We start from the raw sequence: 20,238 nt of genomic DNA on the forward strand, positions 1-20,238 counted from the left end.
ATTTTTTTTATTTTGATTATATTATTCTTTTTTATTTAATTTAAAAATTTATATTATTAATAATTTTATCTTTTTCATTTATAATTTTAACTCCTTAACTAACAAATTTTAACTTCATTAAAATATTTTTTACTAATAAAATAAAATATAAAATATTTATTTATATTTAAAAACTTAAAATCAATTGTAAGTTTTCTTCTTTATCAACAATAATAATTACTTTATTATTTCATTAATATTTTTTAAGTTATTTAATTATTTTTTAAAAAATTTAATTATTTTATTATTTTAATAATAAAATAAATAATATAATATAATATATTAATAATTATATATTTATTTTAATAATATAATAAATAATATAATATATTAATTTAATAATTATATATTTAATTTAATCATAAAATAAATGATATAATATAATAAATTATAATTATATATTTATTTTAATAATAAAATAAATTATATAATATATACTCTTATTAATTATTTCATATATCAATAATAATAATTAAATATAATTTTTTAATTTATATTAAATATTTTATAATTAAATTTAATTAATCAATAATTATTAATTACATTTAATTATTAAATCAAATAAGCCTTTAATCTTTCACAGGATGCTAGAATCGCCGGTCATCCTTTTGCACAGAAAGAGATAAACGGTGTCGTTTCTCTTTTATCCTTTCCGCGTATTTCTGGCACGTGAGAGGCACAATCTCTTGCGCTGGCCCAGAGAAAAGGGAAAGTTTGCCACTACAAGTAGATTATTGGGATACCTGAGGGCTGGCAAAACCTCCAATTGTCAAACTCAAACACGTCGAGATTGACGCTTAACCCAATAAGAATACGCCACATCATCCATTATTCCACGTGTAATCCCCACAATAAATTTCACAGCAAATCAGCACTCCTCCAGTGTGATTTGACAAACAAGCCACTGACTGCAAACAAGCAGCAAGTCAGCTAATTTTCAAAGACTAGTACCACCAATCAAGGGTATAACGGTAACTTGGCATTTATTCATTTATTTCGGTTCCATTTCTCCCAACTCCAAAACCAATCCCATTGTATGGTCCCCAAAAAATAATACACATTGTAAAAAAAAAAAAAAAAATAATAATAATAAAAAAGTGGAGTCCTTCAAACTTGTGTGAAGTTTTTATTCAATTTCCCAATTCTTGATCCGATCATCAAAAATGGAACTATTCTACCCATAAAAATCCTCGAAATTAAATCGTTTTAAGTTCTTTCTCGATCTTCGTTCCTTCACGGCTACAATCCTCTGCGTTTGCTCCCCATGGCCGCGCCGTTTTTCTCCACTCCGTTTCAACCTTACGTTTATCAGGTACTCTGACTCACCTTGTCACTCTCTGTACACGATTATATATTCGTATATTTGTAAGTGCGTTTATTTGTATAGCTTCCCTGTGTTTAGTTTCTTGGAAATTTGAGATGAGGAAAAGAAAATTGAGTTCAGTGGTTTCCTTTACAGAAAGTGCTCCGTTGATGTAGGGTTTTGGTGTGGTTTCGTTGTTTGATCTGTGTTGCTTTGTGTGCATTGTTGGAGATCGTGTTCTTATTTAGTTTGGTGGTTACTGGTTAGGGTTAAATTTGGTGGAGATGAGTTTGTTGCTTATTTTGCTAAATGTAGTATATTTTCATTAATTGAACATGATTTTTGTGTCAATGGTCTATCGGGTCTAGGAGTTTAGATATATGTGGAGGATGGAATGCCTGATATTTGTATTTTCTAGCTGTTTGAAAACTAGATGACAGAGCAAGGAAGAATTAAAATTGTGAGCAATTTGAGGGAAACAAATAAATCAATGATACTGTGATTAAATTTAGCTGGGCAATGATATGTAATGTAAGTTGAAGTTGGATAAATACACACATAATATGTATGGGGTTGGAGTTGGACTTTTGTGATTGGGAGTAAAATTGTAAAACTGGTGCAAAGGAAAAGCAAAAAGAAAAAGGGAATGAAAAATATGGTAGATTAGATTAGAAATACGCACATGAGAATGTGCGGCCATAATGAACTTTGAGAAAGGGTGTCCTGAATGGGGTGTTAGGATTTGCAATATATTGTGCTGTATTGTTAGGAGAATACCCATGGAGCATAAACACTATGCACATATGTGCCTCCCTCTTGTGCAGTTGGCAGATGGCACTTTAGTGGGATAACCACCCACTTATTCCTATCCTTGATTCATCTGCTTAAGCAGGATGCTCTTGTATTGTGGGGATATTGTCTAGTATGTGCCTCAAACACCAAGCTCCCATTCAGCCTGGCGTAACTGTGGACCCAGGCAGGCATCTGGTTAGTGACAAACCCCTCAAGTCAGACATTTGTATGCAAAACAATAGAATAGCTCTCATGGTTTGTTTTGCTCTGTGCAAAGTTTGAATTGATATGCATCCACGTTGGTGCTGGAATCTTTATTTTAAGAGGGCATATCTTGGTGCACTGGTGTCAGCGGGTATTCACGATTGTCATCTGGTACTTTCCCATCACAACAACCATCAGCGATAAGGGACAATCCTCCTCATTATGGACATGGGAACATGTTTATGGGTTTCTACCTGCTTCCTTCATGAAGGGCAAGCATACTTGCACCTTTTTTCTAATAATAAACTTGAGGTGGCCTTAACCATGCCTGATAATTCTTCCTCTTGCAATATTGAACTTTAGTGTAAAGTCAAATTAACCTTAGCTTAATTAACAGGTCTTGATAGTAAATATTATAGAGTCAAACACCATTTGTTAATTTGGAATTTTGGATTCATTAATAAGTGCATTTTGATTTTTAACATCATACGTTACTTGTGAACAATTAATAAGCTCATTAAGGTGTCTTTGTGGTACACAGTGGTGTGGCACTTTTATGTGTTTTGATATCCTAAATTTGAATATTTATGGAATTTCCCCTTATTTGCAAGTAAGCAAAGGAAGATAATATGAATTGTGTTTTTTGATTAATTAAGCTAGTTTTCAGTGGGTACCTCTAGGTCAATATTTAGTTAACTGTGATTGTGTTGTGAATTTTTGCCTCCTGGTTTTGCTTCATTCATCTGTTAATGGAGTCTGCTTGTAAGTCAGTAGATTTTGTGATATTGAATGCTATTAATCTCATGAGTGATAAATTACTGTAGAGTCAGCAAGATGCTGTGATACCTTTCCAGATTTTGGGTGGTGAGGCACAAGTGGTTCAGGTCTGTGCGATAACCAGCCCAGGCTACATGCTGATTTTTTCTTTTTTTGTTCTAAGATTCTCTGCTCTTAATTTTCTTTCTTGGTATTAATTCTCTCTTGGTCAGATAATGTTGAAACCACAAGAAAAGGTTATTGCAAAGCCAGGTAAATTGAACAAAAAGAGGATTTTTTTATGGCTTATGCAATTCTGTGTTACTTTTTTAGCTGACTAATATTTTGTTTGGTCTATTTTTTGAGTTTTTATCATAAAACATTTTTCCTATTACACGGTTATTATTGATGGAACTAATGTGCAGTGATATTGTAGGTTCTATGTGCTTCATGTCTGGCTCTGTAGAAATGGAGAACATCTTCATCCCTGAAAATGAAGTGGGTCTGTGGCAGTGGCTTTTTGGGAAGACTGTCACCAGTATAGTCCTTCGTAATGCTGGTCCAAGTGATGGATTTGTTGGAATTGCTGCACCTTCTCTTGCAAGAATTCTCCCAGTTAGTGCTTCAAAATGTGGCAGATTCTTTAAATAATTTATCCATTGAACCTTTTGTTGTAGTCAAACATGCGATGCCAAATTTGTTTTTAAATATGCTAAATTATTAATTAGATATTTATGTGGCTTTTGTTTATTTTGTAGATTGATTTGGCAATGTTTGGTGGAGAGATCTTATGCCAGGTAGACCTAACTTGCATTCTTCATTTGTTCCCTTCTTTTGCTGAGAGTTTTCTATACCTGTTTATCCCCATTTTGCAGTGAGGAACTTTCAAATGCTCTTTGGTTTTCTTCTGCTGTTGTATGATTTACACTGTTGAATTACCTTTGGACTTTTCCTTAACTTTTACCAACTGCAATTTTTATGTGACTTTGTCAAACTTTTATGTAGCCAGATGCTTTCCTTTGCTCTGTGAATGATGTAAAGGTAAGCAATACAGCTGATCAGAGGGCACGAAATGTCATTGCTAGTGCAGAGGTGAGAAGTTGCTGGTTGTTAAATGATCTCTGTACCCTGTGCATGTTTTTTTGTTAATATTTTCCTATTTTGCTTTATTGGCTGCCTGAAATTAGACCTAGACCTTCAAGCAGTTGTTATTGTTCTGTTATAAACCTTTTCCCATTAATTTCTATTTTTAAGTTTCTGATGTGTCTTTATTTTCCATTTGATGGACATGTTAATGCCATTATAGGGATTTTTGAGACAGAAGCTATCCGGACAGGGGCTTGCATTTATTCTTGCTGGAGGATCTGGTATGCATCTTCTGATGTCATTAGATAACTTATATTAGGGCCTTCTAAGAGTTTGACTATTTGGCTCTGCCCTTTTTTCTGTGAGATTGTAAATGAAAGAGGAATGGGTTTTCCTTTGAGAACTGTGTAGATGGGTTTGATTTTAATTATGACTTGGCAAGTTTAGTGTTAATCTCTACTTGTTTACTTGGCCTACTGGCTTCAGTGGCTTACTTTCAATGTTAATATATTCCTCCATCGCATCTTTTGTATTGTTCAAATTAGATCAAGCCTTCTATGTTGTTTCTCTTTTTTTTCCCCACTAAATATGCCCCTGTGGATCTCTCTCTTCTTACACTAACTATGGAAGTTTATGGCTTTTAATTTTGCTAGTTATGCAGAAAAATCTTGAGGTGGGTGAGGTACTATCTGTTGACATGTCTTGCGTTGTGGCCCTTAATACCACAGTTAATGTACAAATCAAATACAATGGTCCCATGAGAAGGGCAGTCTTCGGTGTAAGTTGCCTGTTATTTTTTACTCTATTCAAACTTACATGCCAAACTAACTCCCCTTTCTCTCATCTATTTTTCTCTTGGTTGGATTCCTTTATTTCAACGATCAAAGATTGTTGCATTATATATAGAACATTGTGTCCTTGTATTAAAAGATCATTAACGTAGTTTACGATTTCATAGCTTTGGTCTGCCTTAGCCAGAATATGAGTCCAAAGATCACCTTGATGCTTAAGCATGACTAATACCTATGAGGAGAGTTGGGTTTGATCTTGAATATTTATCTTATAGCGTAAGAAGTAGCTGTTCTTAGTATGTTGTGAAATTGCAGGGTGACAATTTGGTAACAGCAACTCTAACAGGACCAGGCATCGTTTTTATCCAGAGTTTACCCTTTCAACGTTTTTCTCAGCGTATTGCTAGGTAACATCTGTTTACAGAAAGAGATACAGTCATTTTCTGTCTTTTCCAAGTGTGATGTTCTAGAGTTACTTTTTCATTTCTTTTCCTCACATTTCCTTCATTTGAAGGGCTAAGAAATAAAATTTTCTGTATTCAAAGGACTAATAGTGTGAATGGTTTCTGATTTTCAGGGCAGTGACATCTCCGAACATGAGAGAAAATCCGAAGTTCTTCGTTCAGATAGCCCTTTTCTTTTTTCTGGCATATGTTGTGATTGTATCCTCGTTAATATTGACCGATGTGTGAATTTTTCGTGTTCTTTTCCTTTTCCTTTCTCTTTAGGAAACCCCACAATAGCTCTTAATTAATCATTGTAGTATTGCAGTTATTTAATTTAAATATAGTCAAATCAATGGAAACAAAGGAATTTGAGTTGGTTTCTTGGATTTGCATAGTCCAAGTGAATTGAGTTAGTGTTCAATGACGTGTAAGGTATAACTGTAGAAATTTTATCTAGCGATCTTTCTTGTTACTCCTGATGAAACAGATAATATTTAGACTTTAGAAATTGTCCAGATCAGTTTTTTCATTTGATTACAAAATTATTTTCTGTTTAACAAAATTTTTTATAAATTTTAAATAAAAAAAAAAATCTCCCGTGAAACAAGTAAAATTTAATGCTTCCTAATTTTCATGATTTTGTTTCCTAGATTAACGTGTGATAACTCCACTTGTAACATTCTCTTTTAGTGAGGTGCCATTGTGAATTTTTTTTTTTGAAAATAAAAAACTATTATTTATTTTCTGGAAGGTTTTTATTAGTTTGTTGCAAGTGATGGCTGCTGATTCAGAGGAAGAGCAGAATGCCATGCATAAAGCAGAGGCTGCAAAATTTTTTGAACAACGTGTATTTACGGTGGCTAGTTATTGTTAGTGGAAGGATGATAACCTCTTAATAAGAAAACCGTTCTTCGTGATTTTCAATTTTGGGTTTTATATTTTAGAAAATATTACTTGATAAGTGAGAAAAATAAAAATATAAAATATAAAACCGAACAGATTACATATTCTTATTCAAATAAAAAAAACTAAAAACAGGAATGATAACATTAACGAAGGCAACATAGAAATACTGATCAATTTTTTATTTTATAAATGATTATTGCAGAATTATATTATCTTTAATATAATTATAAAATTAAAATAAAAAAGAACATATTTGTTTCGTAGAAACATATTTGATATTGGATGGATAAAATTTCTAAAAAATGTAATTCAAAAAGCTTCTTCTATGTTTTATTTTTATTCACTGCATCTTCTATTTTTATTTTAAATAAATTATTATAAATTTATTTAATAATAACTATAGCACGATAAATTTGAGATAGAATCGATTCAGAAATTAATAAAATTATAAAAAAAGGGATTTTCCTGTAAGAAAATTAAGAAAAATCTACGGTTTTATTTTATGTTTATCAATATAGACAAAAAAAAATCTATATAATATAAAAATTGGAAAGGAAAATAGACAAGGCAGTCCAATGCATTGGTCGGCCCATAAGCTGTGGATATTGCCCTAAACCGTCGCCCACATGACATGATGCGTTATTCCAAACATGTAGACAACGCGTCAATTAACAGCGACAGCAGCGATTGGTGAACAAAGCCATAAGCCCCGTGCACCGCAAACACGCCATTATCTTTCTATATATATAAGGACTCTAGCTTTCCTCTTTTTCATCTTTGTATTTTCACCAATTTCTTAACCACCTGGAAGACTCCTCTCTCTCTCTCTCTCTCTCTCTCTCTCTCTCTCTCTCTCTCGTCCTTTTCAGCTCTACAAACCCTAGCTCACGATGATTGCCACTCGCTGTTCTTGCTCAGGCACTTGAAATTCTTCCAGCAACTTATTTGAATCTCTCCATTTTCTCTGTTTTCTGGACGGACATGTTTCGTTTTTTTCATCGCTGAAAGGAGCGTCTTCAAGATCGCTATCTCTCTACCTGTCTAATCGAGATTATTCAATCGGCGAGCGAGGATTTTTCTCTGGCAGGTGTTGGCTTATCGGATTGTTTATTGAAGATTTGGATCGGTGGTGTTTTATTTGATTCCCTTGTTTTGGCCCCTCCAAATTGAAGATTGGGGTTTTCTCCGCGTGTTGATGCGATCTGCGAATTCTCATTGAAAAACCCTGGGATTGCCCGGAGTCGAATGAATTGTTTGGGTGCTATGAATTTCAAGCACCTATTGCTGCTGTAAAGCTCTTTTTGGTCTTTCTTCTGCATAGAGCAAAGCAATTTTTGATTGTTTGGACTTCCATGACTTTGAATAAGAAGGAAGCTTTGAAGAGTTCTTCATTAGTTGGTTTGATTGATCTTTCTTGAGTACTTGAAGAAGATAGAGAAAAAAAATAGTTCAACTTTGTACTGTTATATTTTTGTTTTTGAGTTGAGTTCAATATCAGGCCTATTTTTTTTGTTTGGCGGGCCTTTGATTGCTAATAATTTCTACTAGGTTTTTTGTGTGCTATTCTTTTCATTTCAATTTTTATAAAATTTCGTAAAAAAATCAATGGCTGTATATTACAAGTTTAAGAGTGCAAGAGACTACGATTCAATCCCAATGGACGGTCCATTTATTTCGGTCGGTACTTTGAAAGAAAAAATTTTTGAATCAAAGCACTTGGGCAGGGGCACCGACTTCGACCTTGTGGTCACTAACGCCCAAACTAATGAAGGTTGGTGTCCTTCTATCTAGGTTTAATCGATCCAGCATTGAAACTTATTAATAGTTGTTTTACTTGATTTTATTTCAATTCATCTTTAGGCATAAGAATTCGGTTTTTTGCCTTGAGCTGATGGTTAAACTTAGAGCACTGGATTCAGGGCTTGCCTCTGTCTCGCTGAACTAATTGCTCGTCCTTTAATATTTAGGGGGGACTTTCTGTATTTTTTAGAAAATCTAAAAAAAAGGGAATATATATATATATATATATATATGGTATTTACGCTAGCCTTTTCTTCAGCCTAGTCAGTTTGAAGGACTGTGCATGAGGGAACTTGCATGACTACACATGGAGGAACCAAATTGCTTGGCTTATGGTTTCCGGGGTTTATTTGTTTAGTATGACATTTCATTACTAGGAAAGTAGGAATAAGTTTCTGGCAGCACCATCAGAATTGTGTTTTGATAAATTAAGTTTGGTTTCCTTATTTATTATCGTTGCAATGTTTATAGGTTTTGTTGTTCTCTGTTTTGCAATTTCAGAATATCTTGATGAAGCAATGTTAATCCCAAAAAATACCTCTGTGTTAATTCGTCGGGTTCCAGGAAGACCTCGCATGCCTATTGTTACTGAGCAAGAGTACTATCTCAAACCTTTAATTTTGCATTCACTCGACCAAGTTTCTTTAATTCATACAAAGTTTGGAGCATGAAATATTTGGTTAGCATGTAGAAAAATCTGTTCTTCCTATTGTGTGAGTGTTATTTCTCTGATAATAAACTCTCCATCTTTAGTTTAATCTTGATGGTATTGTACTGGTGATTCAAATTCTTAGGGCTTGCCATGAGTTTGGTCTTGTTACATTTTGCAGGCCAAAGATGGAAAATAAGGTGGAGGATACCTCACTAGAGAAGAGTACTTTTATGGCCGCCGATTTATCTGCCATGAAAGATGTAAGCTTCGATGCCGTTAACTTTTCCTTGCATTTCAATCGAATTATGTTGCAATATAAGTATATAACTAGTTTCCACTATAGCAATTTATCAAGGTTGTGTAACAATTTGACATTATAGACTGAAGACACAGAATGGGATGAGTTTGGAAATGACTTATATGCAATTCCTGAAGCACCACTAGTTCAGTCTAGCAATGCGGTTCCTGATGCGCCCCCTACAAATAAGGCTGATGAAGACAGCAAGATTAAGGCTTTGATTGATACTCCAGCCTTGGACTGGCAACGGTTAGTGTGCTTCTGTTGTATTTTGATAATATTTTGATTGTTATTGTGTTTGGAAATTAATTTTATAGTCTTGTTAAATTTCCACCCGAATTTGTAGTCAAGGTGCTGATGGATTTGGCCCTGGTAGAGGCTTTGGAAGGGGTATGGGTGGAAGAATGGGTGGACGTGGCTTTGGTGATTCTCTTATGCCTCATCTCTTATTATTCTATTGCCTTCATTTGGTGAATTTACATATAGCTAAGAACAACTTTTTCTCCGTGTGTTTGTGTTGCCGTGTGTATTCTCTACTAATTTTAATGTTCATCATGAGAGGTGTCTATTTTCCTTTTTGGGGCAATTTATGCACGTCTAAAATCACTTATAAATTACAATGTTTGTATATTAAATTAAATAAATGATTCTTTTGTTGAGGTCGATTAGGGTTGGAGAAGAAAACACCTCCACAGGGCTACGTATGCCACAGGTGCAAGGTACCAGGTATGTGTATATATTTAAAAGATGGTTTTCCCCTACTTGTAAAAACAAATGCTTCTTCTTGGTGTATACTTGTGCCAATTTTAACTCGCATTTTTTCAGGGCATTTTATTCAGCATTGTCCTACAAATGGTGATCCAAACTATGATATCAAGAGAGTAAAACCTCCTACTGGCATTCCAAAGTCAATGCTGATGGCAACCCCTGATGGTTCATATGCATTACCTAGTGGTGCAGTTGCTGTTTTGAAGCCTAATGAGTAAGTTGACTATGATTTGTCCTCCTGTATATGCCATCCATTGTGAGTTACCCTTAACTCTTAAACTTACACAGGGCTGCTTTTGAGAAGGAAATTGAAGGCTTACCTTCTACACGGTCTGTTGGTGATCTCCCACCAGAGCTTCACTGCCCTTTATGCAAGGAAGTTATGAAAGATGCTGTACTAACAAGCAAATGTTGTTTCAAGAGCTTTTGTGATAAGTGTAAGTTGAGCTTTTGTGATAAGTATAAGTTTTTTTTTTTTGTAATTTTTGTCATCTGTTTTCATATTATTCTCTTTCTTCTAATGCAAATCAAGATGCCAATAGTAATTTAAAATTTTTTACTACAACACTTCATTTCAGAAATTTGGCATACTTATTTAAATATCCTTTTTTTTTTTGTATAATAAGTTTCTGAGATTTGAACTTGCTTGCTTTACTGTGGAACATCATGTGGTTTCATCATCTCAGCAGCTTAACATGTTCCTCCAATCTCCATCCACTTACCTTTTGTGTAACTCAACCCAGGTATAAGAGATTATATCATCTCAAAGGCAAAGTGTGTATGTGGGGCGACAAACATTCTTGCAGATGATCTTCTTCCAAATAAGACACTTAGGGATACAATCAACCGTATTTTGGAATCTGGTAACAGTAGTGCTGAAAATGCCGGAAGCACCTTTCAAGTTCAAGGTTGGCTTTTGTACATGCGTTGATACGAATTCACATTATGCGTAATATTATATGTATGAATAATATCATTTTTCCTTTTTAATTTCAGATATGGAGTCTGCTCGCAATCCCCAGCCTAAGATTCCATCACCCACACAGTCTGCTGCATCTAAGGAAGAGCAGAAGCCTTCTCCTGATAATGCAGAAACCCCAAATCCAAATAGGAAGGAACCAGTGCATGAGGAGAAGCCTGTTGTTATCCTACAGCAGTTCCCTGAGAAACCGAGGACTGCCAAAGCAGCTGATGTATCTGAGGCTACCCTTGAATCAATGAGTGTGAAGGAGCTAGCATCACAAGGTAGTGCTCCACTGGCTGAGGAGGAAGTGCAGCAGAAGCTGGTCCCTGGTGAGGCAGGTAAGGATAATCTGTTCATTGGTATTTGAGAAGGGAGGTGCCATCTGCTATTCTTGTGTAAAAAAACATGATAGTATCCATTCCCTCTGTGGCTCTGCCTTCCATTCTTAAGGGCAATTTCACATGATAAGGTAAATTTGATCTGTTATTTGTCAGGGAAGAAAAAGAAAAAGAAGAAGGTTCGCATGCCTCCAAACGGTGAGTCTTTTGAATTCCTTTAGTTTTTGCCTCTGCTAATGGTAGGCTTGTTCATTTATTAAGCATTTATATAATTAACTGATCTGGAAATGCTTCACAGATTTGTGGAAAGTATCTCAAGATCTCACAGCTGAAAGTTATATGATGCCTCTTGGCCCCGCCCCCTATAATCCTTATTGGGGTGGCATGCAGCCTGGTATGGAAGGTTATATGAATCCTTATGTCAGTCCCATGCCCTTCATGAGTTATGGAATGGGCCCTTTGGATGTGCCATTTGGGGGCATGATACCTCCAGACCCTTTTGCTGCACAAGGTTATATGATGCCAGTTGTACCCCCGCAGAGGTATGTGTAATTTTTTTTTTTTTTTTTTGTGATTTTCTATTTGTCCTCTATGATATTTCTGAAATCTAACAAGGTTTTCTATGATTCTATCTTTCATAGGGATCTTGCAGAATTTGGAATGGGTATGAATGCTGGACCTCCAGCAATGAGCAGGGAGGAATTTGAGGCTCGGAAAGCTGATTTGAGGAGGCGGCGTGAAAATGAGAGGCGAGCTGAAAGGTAATAAAGCTTTTTGTTCCCGATTATAGCTCTGCAGATGTTAATAATGATTGCTTTATTACATGACTGAATAGCTTAATTTGTTTCTCCATCAGGGAGTTTCCTAGAGATCGGGAATTTGGGAGAGAAGTGAGCAGCGGGGGTGATATTTCTTCAGTGAAATCTGTATGTCATTTTTATTATTTAAATTTCCATTTCTCGCGTATTTCTGTGTGCTGCAGCAGGTGCCTTCTGTGTTTTGAAGCAAAATTTAGCAAGATGAGATATTTTTACTTCTTTCTGGGAAGAAAAAATGGGAATATAAAATTGGCTCTTCATGCAGTTAGGGATGCATTACTTTAACTTTTTTTTTTTCATACATTTTAGAAATGTTTATGTCCCCACTAAATTTCTATCCTTTTTTCATAATTAAGTTAGAAATTCCATAGTTGCCTTTGCAGCCTCTGTATACAATTGGTCCCCCATCCATCACCCTTTCTCATTCTCTTCCTCCCCAAAAACCTTTAGGCATTGGGGTGGGAGAAGCGAATGGAAGCGTCCGCTGGAGATATACAGCCTTGAGAATCCCTGTGCTTTTCTCCCTCTTTTTTTTTTTTTTTTTTTTTGGTCAAGTACATTTTACATGTGGGGGTCCCCAGATGCGCTTATTCATGGTGGGCCACGGCCTTGTCTTGGTTCAGGGTTTCAGCTAGGCTTTTCTGTATTAGTGGGCTAAGGCCCATGTATCTTTGTTTCATCAATGATATGCTCTCTCTCTCTCTCTCTCTCTCTCTCTCTCTCTCTCTCTCTCTCTCTCTATAAACTGTTGCACCACTCCACTCGATTAAGATATTCATCGTCCCTAATAAATAGAATATCATCATTACTCCCTGCTGGTTTTCACGAGGGGTAATTTAATTGTTTTTTTCTCTTGCTAAATGATTTCAGATTTTCAAAGATCTGTGGGGTAAAATTAATTGTAAATAATTTGAATGTGCGATTACTGGTTTCAAGTGTTCAAAAAAAGTGAAAACGTTATGTATTGAAGACTGAGTGAGCATGTAACTGCTTCTCTTTTTCCATTTCATGGGAGAAATTTTATGAAATAGTAGGTGATTAGCTTTTCAAAAAAATAATTAAAAAAAGGAACAAAATCATGAAGTACATGTAGGCTCTATAGGACGTGCAAGAGATGGGCTTATGTTTAGAGTAGCAGGTGCTGTGGAGCTTGGGTTATAATTGTGGATGTGATGAATGCAACATTAGGCTGTATCTTGAATGCTGCTGCTCCTACTCTAATAGCTTTCCTTTAATGTTTGTTGGCGCAGAAGTCTATTCCGCAATCATTGAGCGGCGATCCTTATCTTCACAACCATCATCGACCTGAGAGGTCCTCCCCTGAGCGCTCAGCTCGTAACCTTGAACCTCTGCCACCTCGCCCTCTCAAAAGAAAATCTGACCACGAGAGAAGCGACCGTGACAGAGATCGTGATTACGATTATGACGGCCATGACCAAGACCGAGACAGAGGTGAACGCGAGCACCACCATCGTCACCACCACCGTTCTGAACCCTCTGCAAAAGCTTTATTTGAGACCACTGCTAAACCAGCTTCATCAACAATAACAGACCGCAAACAGAAAGCAAGTGTTTTCTCCCGCATTAGCTTTCCAGAAGAAGAGCTCACCACAAAGAAGCGCAAGCTGTCTTCCTCAGGTGAAGCCCCTGCGGCGGTAGCTGGTGGTCCCTCAGCAACATCTGCTCATCACAAATCTTCGTCATCAGCTAATGGATACCATGAATCGTCCTCTGTGAAGGTCACATCTGTGTCCGCTGGTGGTGGAGGCAAGAAGAATAGCAGTGCTGCAGCCATGGACTACGAGTCGAGTGATGATGAAAGGCATTTCAAGAGGAAGCCATCGAGGTACGACCCCTCGCCCCCACCGCCAGCAGAGTGGGAAGAGGATGCGAAGCATTCAAGAGGGTCAAGAGAAAGGGAAAGGGACAGAGACCGCAAGCATAGATAGGGATTTTGCGGAAGCTGCAGCCCGAGAGGGATCGAGCAAAGGCTTTTGCTGCTGCCACTTTGGTCAAAGGGCATAGGTGGGACACGTGTTGATGCGAGTAACTGTTGTACCTGAAAATGAAATGATTGATGCTTCCTAAACATACGGCTTAGAATAACGTTTCAATTTCAAGTCTTGAGTATCTGAAGATATTTATATTATGATAAATATAATATAATAGAACATTTTTCCTTCTTTATTATTTGTTATGCGCTTATTCTTTCTCTGAAAAAAGCTTTGTTCGTCTTTTCTTTTTTAAAAAATCCTTAATGTCACCATGGTGAATGATAGATCAGTCATTACAAATACAGAAGAAAGGTGATTGAATGAATAAATATAACTATAAAATTGAATAAATGAATTATAAAGGTGATTATGTATAAAAATTAAATGAATAACTATGAAGTATAGAAAAAAAAAAACAGTTATAAGATTTAATATATTTTACCACAGTGAACTATCATATCTAACAAATTTTTTTCTTATTAGATCACCTTATTCGTATTTGCTATGTTTAGGATGCTTTTTAAGAAGCTGATTTCACATTAGCATCCACGGGAATTTTTACTCGAAGTTTATTTTGTCAACTTTTTTTTTTTTTTTAATTACAATAAAGTGATATAAAAAGACAAAGACTTAATAAGCGACACCATGTAAAAAATAAAAATAAAATAAAAAGAAAAAAAAACAGAACGGACCATCTTGCATCCATACCTCAATTTACACCTGGTAACTAACACCTCACATGAATGTATGTTTTGCTTTATTGACGTCTCTCGTCCTATAATGGTTACCAGTACACTTCAGGATGTTTAGCCTCCTTGGCAAAAATAAGTATTGCAATTGATTGCTGAAAAAAGTTTAAGTCGACAACAGCATGTATTAGCACTCAAGCAACACCCCCTTCGCCCTCGGGAAGGATCGGGAAAAAGGGTGCTGGGAATGTTAAAGGGTACGACTGAGTTGGCCCACAAAAGTCACCTTCACACTTTCCTTTTGCTTCGTTACCACTATCAACACCAAAATCTAAACCCACAACAATTTTCATTTTCTTTTTGTAGAAATGGACAATAACAATTGAAAGTCAAATTCCATATTAAACTACGTAGGTAACTTAATAAATATTAGATTACTATAACATCAATGTTTATTTTGACAGAGCTGCTGCAATACAACTAGCAAAATAGAAGAAACAGAACTCTATCTCTAGCTTCAACAACCTGAAATCACTACAACAACAATAAATGTTCTCTCTGGCATCACTCTCTTAGGCCATGATACATTTAATTGCTTTCAATCATGAAAGTTCTCACATGACAAGCTTTGCACTTGAAATAAACAAGTAGAACAAGGAAAATTTTCAAGTTCTCATGTTTGAGCAAAAGCAAAGCAACTAAACTATGCTAACCACTAATCTGCAAATCCAGCCAGCAATGCTCACTGTACAAAGTGCCTGCATGAGAAAGAGGGTTGGGGGGAGGGGAGGGGAGAGAGGGAGACGAAAGAATGTGGACTGAAAAATCTAACTAAAAGGAAAGAAGCTGATATTCAGGAGTGTATAATATAAGCAGACAGGGCCTGCAAAGTGAAAACAGAAAAATATATATATGAAGTGAAAAATCTAACTATGGGAAAGGAGTCGATATTGAAGAGCATATAAAAAATAATGCAGATATGACAATGTCAATTTTCTAAAATAGTAAGGCATTTTTACAAACCACAACTTAAAATACTGGATACAATCAAGTAAATTTTGCCAGTATCTACACTAGCTAGTAGCTACAAAGACACATCCAACCTAGAAGTTGATAATAAAACATCTATGGTGTGAGATATCCATGTTTATTTTATCTTCCAACCCTATGTGAGAATCAGTAGCAAGAAAAATTTTCGCAAGTATGATTTTTCAAAATCCCAACCCCTCATTTCAAAACCTAGAAGTTGATTCGTGTGAGATATCCATGTTTATTTTATCTTCAAACCCTATGCGAGAATCAGCAGCAAGAAAACTTTTCATAATTATGATTTTTCAAAATCCCAACCCATCATTTCGTTCCATCTATATCCAATTCGTCCTAATAAAAAACCTAATGCTTCATGAACTCTTTTCCACCTAACATTCTAAGTTTTAGTTTCTTAGCACCTTTCCAGTTCATTTTATGTTATTATTGTTCTCACTACGAACCTGAAATCTTAGTATTAAATAGAATAACCCAAAAAGTTAACAAAAAAGGATTTTATCTTGAAAATCTCTGTGTCAACAATGACTACTGACACCCTGCTCACAAAACAACTAACTTGCCAATCATATGAAGATTTCCAGCCACCCAGTTACAGCACCAATGATAGTATTAAGAACTATAGCCAAAAATGCTTCTTCATATATCTACCACAAATTACAGTCCACAGTTTATACACGTGAATTCAGAAAGCAGCATGCATAACTCCAAAGTATTTGTTCATTTATCAAGTTGCCGGAGCCAAGTTGGCATGCATCACCAAAAGCCTATTTTCGACCAGCTGAACCCTTCAAATGCACAAAATACCAGCTTACCATCATCCATTGTCATTGAACTTAGCACTAAATTTTATCAAGATCACTACACTTCAATTTGAATTATACAAAACACTCAATTTTGAGATTGTTATTATTAGATTTTAATAGAATTTGTCGGATTTTTTACATAGAAATCAGTTAAAATTTTCTACTGGACTTTGATCTCTACAAAAATAACACTTGTGACCCTATTGAAATGAAATAAAAATTGACCCATTTTATTGATACACATTGTTAAATTAACCCACACAACTGCATTCGATCATACAAAATCAAGAACATAGATACCTCAATTTGAGCCGGATTCTGATGGGATCATCCCCGCCTTCCTCGCATAGGAGAAAACAATTAATCTGATAACTAAGAATCATTGTCAGCCATAGAAACACCAATGAAATTCCTCTCCACTATTGCCAAAAATGCTGATTCCGCCTGCGGAGCTCAATTACAGTCATATCCCAATACACGTCCGCCTCAAAATCCTAAGCTAATCTTCAAGTATTTGTTCATTTTTCCTTCTGCTGAGTCATGAAAATCCTCCGGTCTCAATCAAAGCCTAGTTTCTCCGCAACCAACCCCGCAAATTGACAAAATACCAGCCTCTCATTCGTGGACTCATTGCGAGATCCACACCATTTATCAAGATCACATATTAGCAAGCAACTCCGCCCGCAACTCCGAACCGAGACCGCATTATGAGGCGGAATAGGAATGGGTTTACTTAGAACCAGTAGGAATTTTGGAGCCAGTTTTGATCAATTAAAATAACACGTTTCACCTATTCTGGTGAAATAAAACGGAAGTCATTTTAGGCATACATTGAGAGATTAACCAAAGAGGCTCTTTCGGATTCGGCACAAGAGAGAACATAGCGAGGGTCAATTGTTTTGACTTTGGGAGAGCGTCCGGAGTCTCGCTAAGCGAAAAGGGATATTATGGGATGATGGAAAGTGCGTGAGAACGAGGAGCTTGGAGAGAGGGTGGCTAGTGTGATTAGAAAAGCGACTCGTGAGAGGAGCTCAATATGAGAGATGATGAGGAGAGCGGGCCTCAAGAATGGTAAAGTCCGATGGAGGGAGCTGAGAGAAAGGACACCGAGTGGTTGGGCAAGCTGGAGGTCTTGTTCGAGAGAGCTGAGCTGCAACCCGCCATTCAGAAAGTACTGAGTTGAGAGAACGCGAAGAAAATCAGGAAAACATCGCCTTCAATAACGTTGGAATAAGTGCTTTGTCTAGATCGCTCCAACCATTCATCTTTCCAAGAGTTGGAGTCGTTTTATTACAGGAACCAATTTTCCAAAATTCGGCCGATCTCGAGTAAACAAGTAAAAAAACGCTATAACTTGATTATTCAAATCCGATATTGTTGCTCGTCAATTTAATGTCCCAAGATTCCAAAACAGCTTCTAAGTGAGTGTTCCAGAAAATAAATAAATAAAGTAACAAGTTTTGAAACGACATCGTTCGGTATCGGATAGGTGAGGGTTTGATTAAGGACTATTGATGGCAGTGCGATTTCGAGTCTCCAGTTTATAAAAACCAGTTTTTTCTCAGCCAAGCGCAAAGCGCTCTAATGAGTCTTGCAAATCAGTTCTCAGAGCGGCTTTTTTTGTTGCTCTCTCTTGAGCTTAATACGTCGTTTCTCTCAGGCTTGGTTTTTCTTTGGTTCTGTTACTTCTTATAAAGATTCACTGATTTTAGTTTGTACGCCCAAAAATAATTATTAAAGTCTTGTTTGATCATTGATTTGCAAAGCATTAAGGTTGCGTTATTTAAGCTTTTTATTTAAAAATGCTGTTTTGATAATAAAACCGATATTGCATTTGGCCCCTTCTTAATTACAAAAATTTGTTCCAAAAAGCAAATTTTCAGTATTCATCAGAAATAATAAAATAATAAAACAAATATTAAAAAAATTGTGCCAGTGCTATCTTTAACAACATCATTGTAGCTTTTTTACTTTTTTTGATATGAGATTTCCTGAGTCTCCTTTTTGCGCGTATATATATTTTCTTTCATAAGCAGCTTTGCGTTTTCTTGTACTGCAAAATTGCTTAATGTTCTAATGATTTTGCATGCTGTATACTCTCAATCTCTCTCTGTTCTCTAAGCTTGTTTGCTTTTGTTTGTGTGTGGTATTGGCTTTTTGAACAATTTTGATGAAAATCTGGAACCTATTGCAAAATGTGATGTGATTGGGTTTTCTCGCTGTAGTTTGCGATTTTATTTGTTAGATTTGCAAGATGCTGGTGTGTCAATAATTATTGCTCCAAGATTCTGTGTTTCATATCCAGGTTATGAAAGGTTAGCGTTTGTGGGCTTTTGTAATGGTTGCGCTTTAGTTCATTGAAATAAAAAGGGTTCTGAGTTACTTTTTATTTGTGCCTTTTTTTTGTAGGTAATTTCCTTTTCATTTTGTTGTTATGTTTTGGCAAGCTCTTGCCTATTTTGTTTTTTGGAAGCTGGACAATTTTTTTCTTTTATTAGCTTCTTAATGGGAAAGCGTTTTTGTGTTATAATTCTTTCTGGTTACAAGCCTCTTGTCTTTTATGAAGATTACTTTTGCTATTCTCTCGAAGTGTTTTGAAGCTATTCCTGAGGGATATTCAAAATAATCTCTGTAGTATTTTGTTGAATGTTGTCTCGATTCGATACATTTATGATCTTGTTGGTGTTTTGAATTAATGATATCTTTATCTTTTCATTATCACGTCTAACACGGACTTGATAGCCTTCAAAGCTATTCTTGTTAGTCTTGTCCTTTAGTGTGCATGATGCTATGGTGATTTGCACTTATAATGACAAAGTGAATTCTTCCAGGGCTATGTGATTTATCGTGTCCGTGTTAGACGTGGTGGTAGGAAGAGGCCTGTTCCCAAGGGTATTGTCTATGGTAAACCGACCAACCAGGGTGTGACTCAACTGAAGTTTCAGCGGAGCAAGAGGTCTGTTGCAGAGGAGCGTGCTGGTAGAAAATTGGGAGGTCTTAGGGTTCTTAATTCATACTGGATTAATGAGGTTTGTGGGCTAACTTTAAATGTACTCATGTCCTGCTTCAAATGTACAATTTTCTTCAGTGGTCCTGTATTTCTTTGGTACAGGATTCTACTTACAAGTATTTTGAGGTAATTATGGTTGATGTTGCACATAATGCTGTCCGGAATGACCCAAGGATCAACTGGCTCTGCAATCCTGTTCACAAGCACAGGGAGCTCAGGGGCCTCACTTCTGCCGGGAAGAAATACAGGGGTCTACGAGGAAAGGGACATTTGCACCACAAGAATCGCCCTTCTCGCAGGGCAACCTGGAAGAGAAACAACACTCTCTCCCTTCGTCGCTACCGTTGAGTTCATTGATGTGCTTGAAATTGTTTCTTCATGGATTTTGTCTAGAGGACAAAGTAGTTATCATTTTGAGCTTGAAATTATGGATGTTGAAATGCTTGGACTTCACTGTTTTGGAAACCTGACAGTCTAGGTTAAAATGTTGAGCTTCTCGATTTTGCATTATGTAAGTGGTTGTCAAAGAGGTGGCTATTTCAAAATTTTCAAGTAATTTACCAATGGCGTATTGACACTTAGTTCTGTACTTTCTATTCATATTTTCAAATGAATTGAAGGTTTGACTCCAATTTGGCAAATTTCAGTTTATTTGGAGTTGATTTAGATATATTGCAGCTAAATTACTTGGTAAATAGGCGGTGTTCAAGTTGATAATTATTTGCCATGATAAA

General features: G+C 36.0%; 3 protein-coding genes and 1 non-coding gene across 7 annotated transcripts; 3 read left to right on the forward strand and 1 right to left on the reverse strand.

Moving 5' to 3' along the window:
- Positions 1-1,070: 1,070 nt before the first annotated feature.
- On the forward strand, positions 1,071-5,803 carry LOC110646093 (uncharacterized). Of its 2 annotated transcripts, XM_021799427.2 has the most exons (10): positions 1,071-1,351; positions 3,163-3,222; positions 3,328-3,367; positions 3,531-3,709; positions 3,853-3,891; positions 4,100-4,186; positions 4,401-4,461; positions 4,834-4,958; positions 5,287-5,378; positions 5,549-5,803. In XM_021799427.2, exons 1-10 carry the CDS (start codon positions 1,304-1,306, stop codon positions 5,661-5,663), a joined length of 846 nt encoding a protein of 281 aa, XP_021655119.1. In that variant the 5' UTR covers positions 1,071-1,303; the 3' UTR covers positions 5,664-5,803. The 2 variants fall into 2 exon arrangements, with proteins under 2 accessions (XP_021655119.1, XP_021655120.1); XM_021799428.2 differs by lacking the exons at positions 3,163-3,222; positions 3,328-3,367 and having other exon boundaries at positions 1,072-1,351.
- A 1,254-nt stretch (positions 5,804-7,057) lies between these two features.
- LOC110646080 (E3 ubiquitin ligase PARAQUAT TOLERANCE 3) lies at positions 7,058-14,146 on the forward strand. Of its 3 annotated transcripts, none has more exons than XM_021799414.2 (15): positions 7,058-8,094; positions 8,625-8,721; positions 8,954-9,035; positions 9,156-9,322; positions 9,420-9,496; positions 9,743-9,799; positions 9,899-10,055; positions 10,130-10,278; positions 10,585-10,749; positions 10,838-11,143; positions 11,300-11,341; positions 11,442-11,685; positions 11,785-11,904; positions 12,000-12,069; positions 13,212-14,146. In XM_021799414.2, the coding sequence occupies exons 1-15, from the start codon at positions 7,929-7,931 to the stop codon at positions 13,908-13,910; spliced, it is 2,598 nt and encodes an 865-aa protein (XP_021655106.2). In that variant the 5' UTR covers positions 7,058-7,928; the 3' UTR covers positions 13,911-14,146. The 3 variants fall into 3 exon arrangements, with proteins under 3 accessions (XP_021655106.2, XP_021655105.2, XP_021655104.2); XM_021799413.2 differs by having other exon boundaries at positions 7,090-8,094; positions 9,734-9,799; positions 13,215-14,146; XM_021799412.2 differs by having other exon boundaries at positions 7,091-8,094; positions 9,734-9,799.
- A 913-nt stretch (positions 14,147-15,059) lies between these two features.
- Positions 15,060-16,852, reverse strand: LOC110646078 (uncharacterized). Its single transcript, XR_009144768.1, has 2 exons — positions 16,795-16,852; positions 15,060-15,402 (listed from the first exon to the last, which is right to left on the reverse strand). It is a non-coding gene; the product is annotated as an uncharacterized LOC110646078 (transcript).
- A 723-nt stretch (positions 16,853-17,575) lies between these two features.
- LOC110646079 (60S ribosomal protein L15-1) lies at positions 17,576-20,136 on the forward strand. Its single transcript, XM_058138473.1, has 5 exons — positions 17,576-17,665; positions 18,155-18,209; positions 18,617-18,809; positions 19,313-19,523; positions 19,607-20,136. Exons 1-5 carry the CDS (start codon positions 17,576-17,578, stop codon positions 19,850-19,852), a joined length of 795 nt encoding a protein of 264 aa, XP_057994456.1. The 3' UTR covers positions 19,853-20,136.
- Positions 20,137-20,238: the final 102 nt, after the last annotated feature.

This window comes from Hevea brasiliensis, chromosome 16 (genome assembly GCF_030052815.1).
Source record: "Hevea brasiliensis isolate MT/VB/25A 57/8 chromosome 16, ASM3005281v1, whole genome shotgun sequence".
NCBI lineage: Eukaryota > Viridiplantae > Streptophyta > Magnoliopsida > Malpighiales > Euphorbiaceae > Hevea > Hevea brasiliensis.

Coding starts and splice junctions, on each gene's coding strand:
- LOC110646093 (XM_021799427.2), top strand. CDS start 1,304: ATGGCCGCGCCGTTTTTCTCCACTCCGTTTCAACCTTACGTTTATCAG. Junction 3,368..3,530: donor AAAGGTTATTGCAAAGCCAG/GTAAATTGAACA, acceptor GTGATATTGTAG/GTTCTATGTGCTTCATGTCT. Junction 4,187..4,400: donor ATGTCATTGCTAGTGCAGAG/GTGAGAAGTTGC, acceptor ATGCCATTATAG/GGATTTTTGAGACAGAAGCT.
- LOC110646080 (XM_021799412.2), top strand. CDS start 7,929: ATGGCTGTATATTACAAGTTTAAGAGTGCAAGAGACTACGATTCAATC. Junction 9,036..9,155: donor ATTTATCTGCCATGAAAGAT/GTAAGCTTCGAT, acceptor TTGACATTATAG/ACTGAAGACACAGAATGGGA. Junction 10,056..10,129: donor GCTGTTTTGAAGCCTAATGA/GTAAGTTGACTA, acceptor AAACTTACACAG/GGCTGCTTTTGAGAAGGAAA.
- LOC110646079 (XM_058138473.1), top strand. CDS start 17,576: ATGGAGGGAGCTGAGAGAAAGGACACCGAGTGGTTGGGCAAGCTGGAG. Junction 17,666..18,154: donor TGCAACCCGCCATTCAGAAA/GTACTGAGTTGA, acceptor CGTTTCTCTCAG/GCTTGGTTTTTCTTTGGTTC. Junction 18,810..19,312: donor TCATATCCAGGTTATGAAAG/GTTAGCGTTTGT, acceptor ATAATGACAAAG/TGAATTCTTCCAGGGCTATG.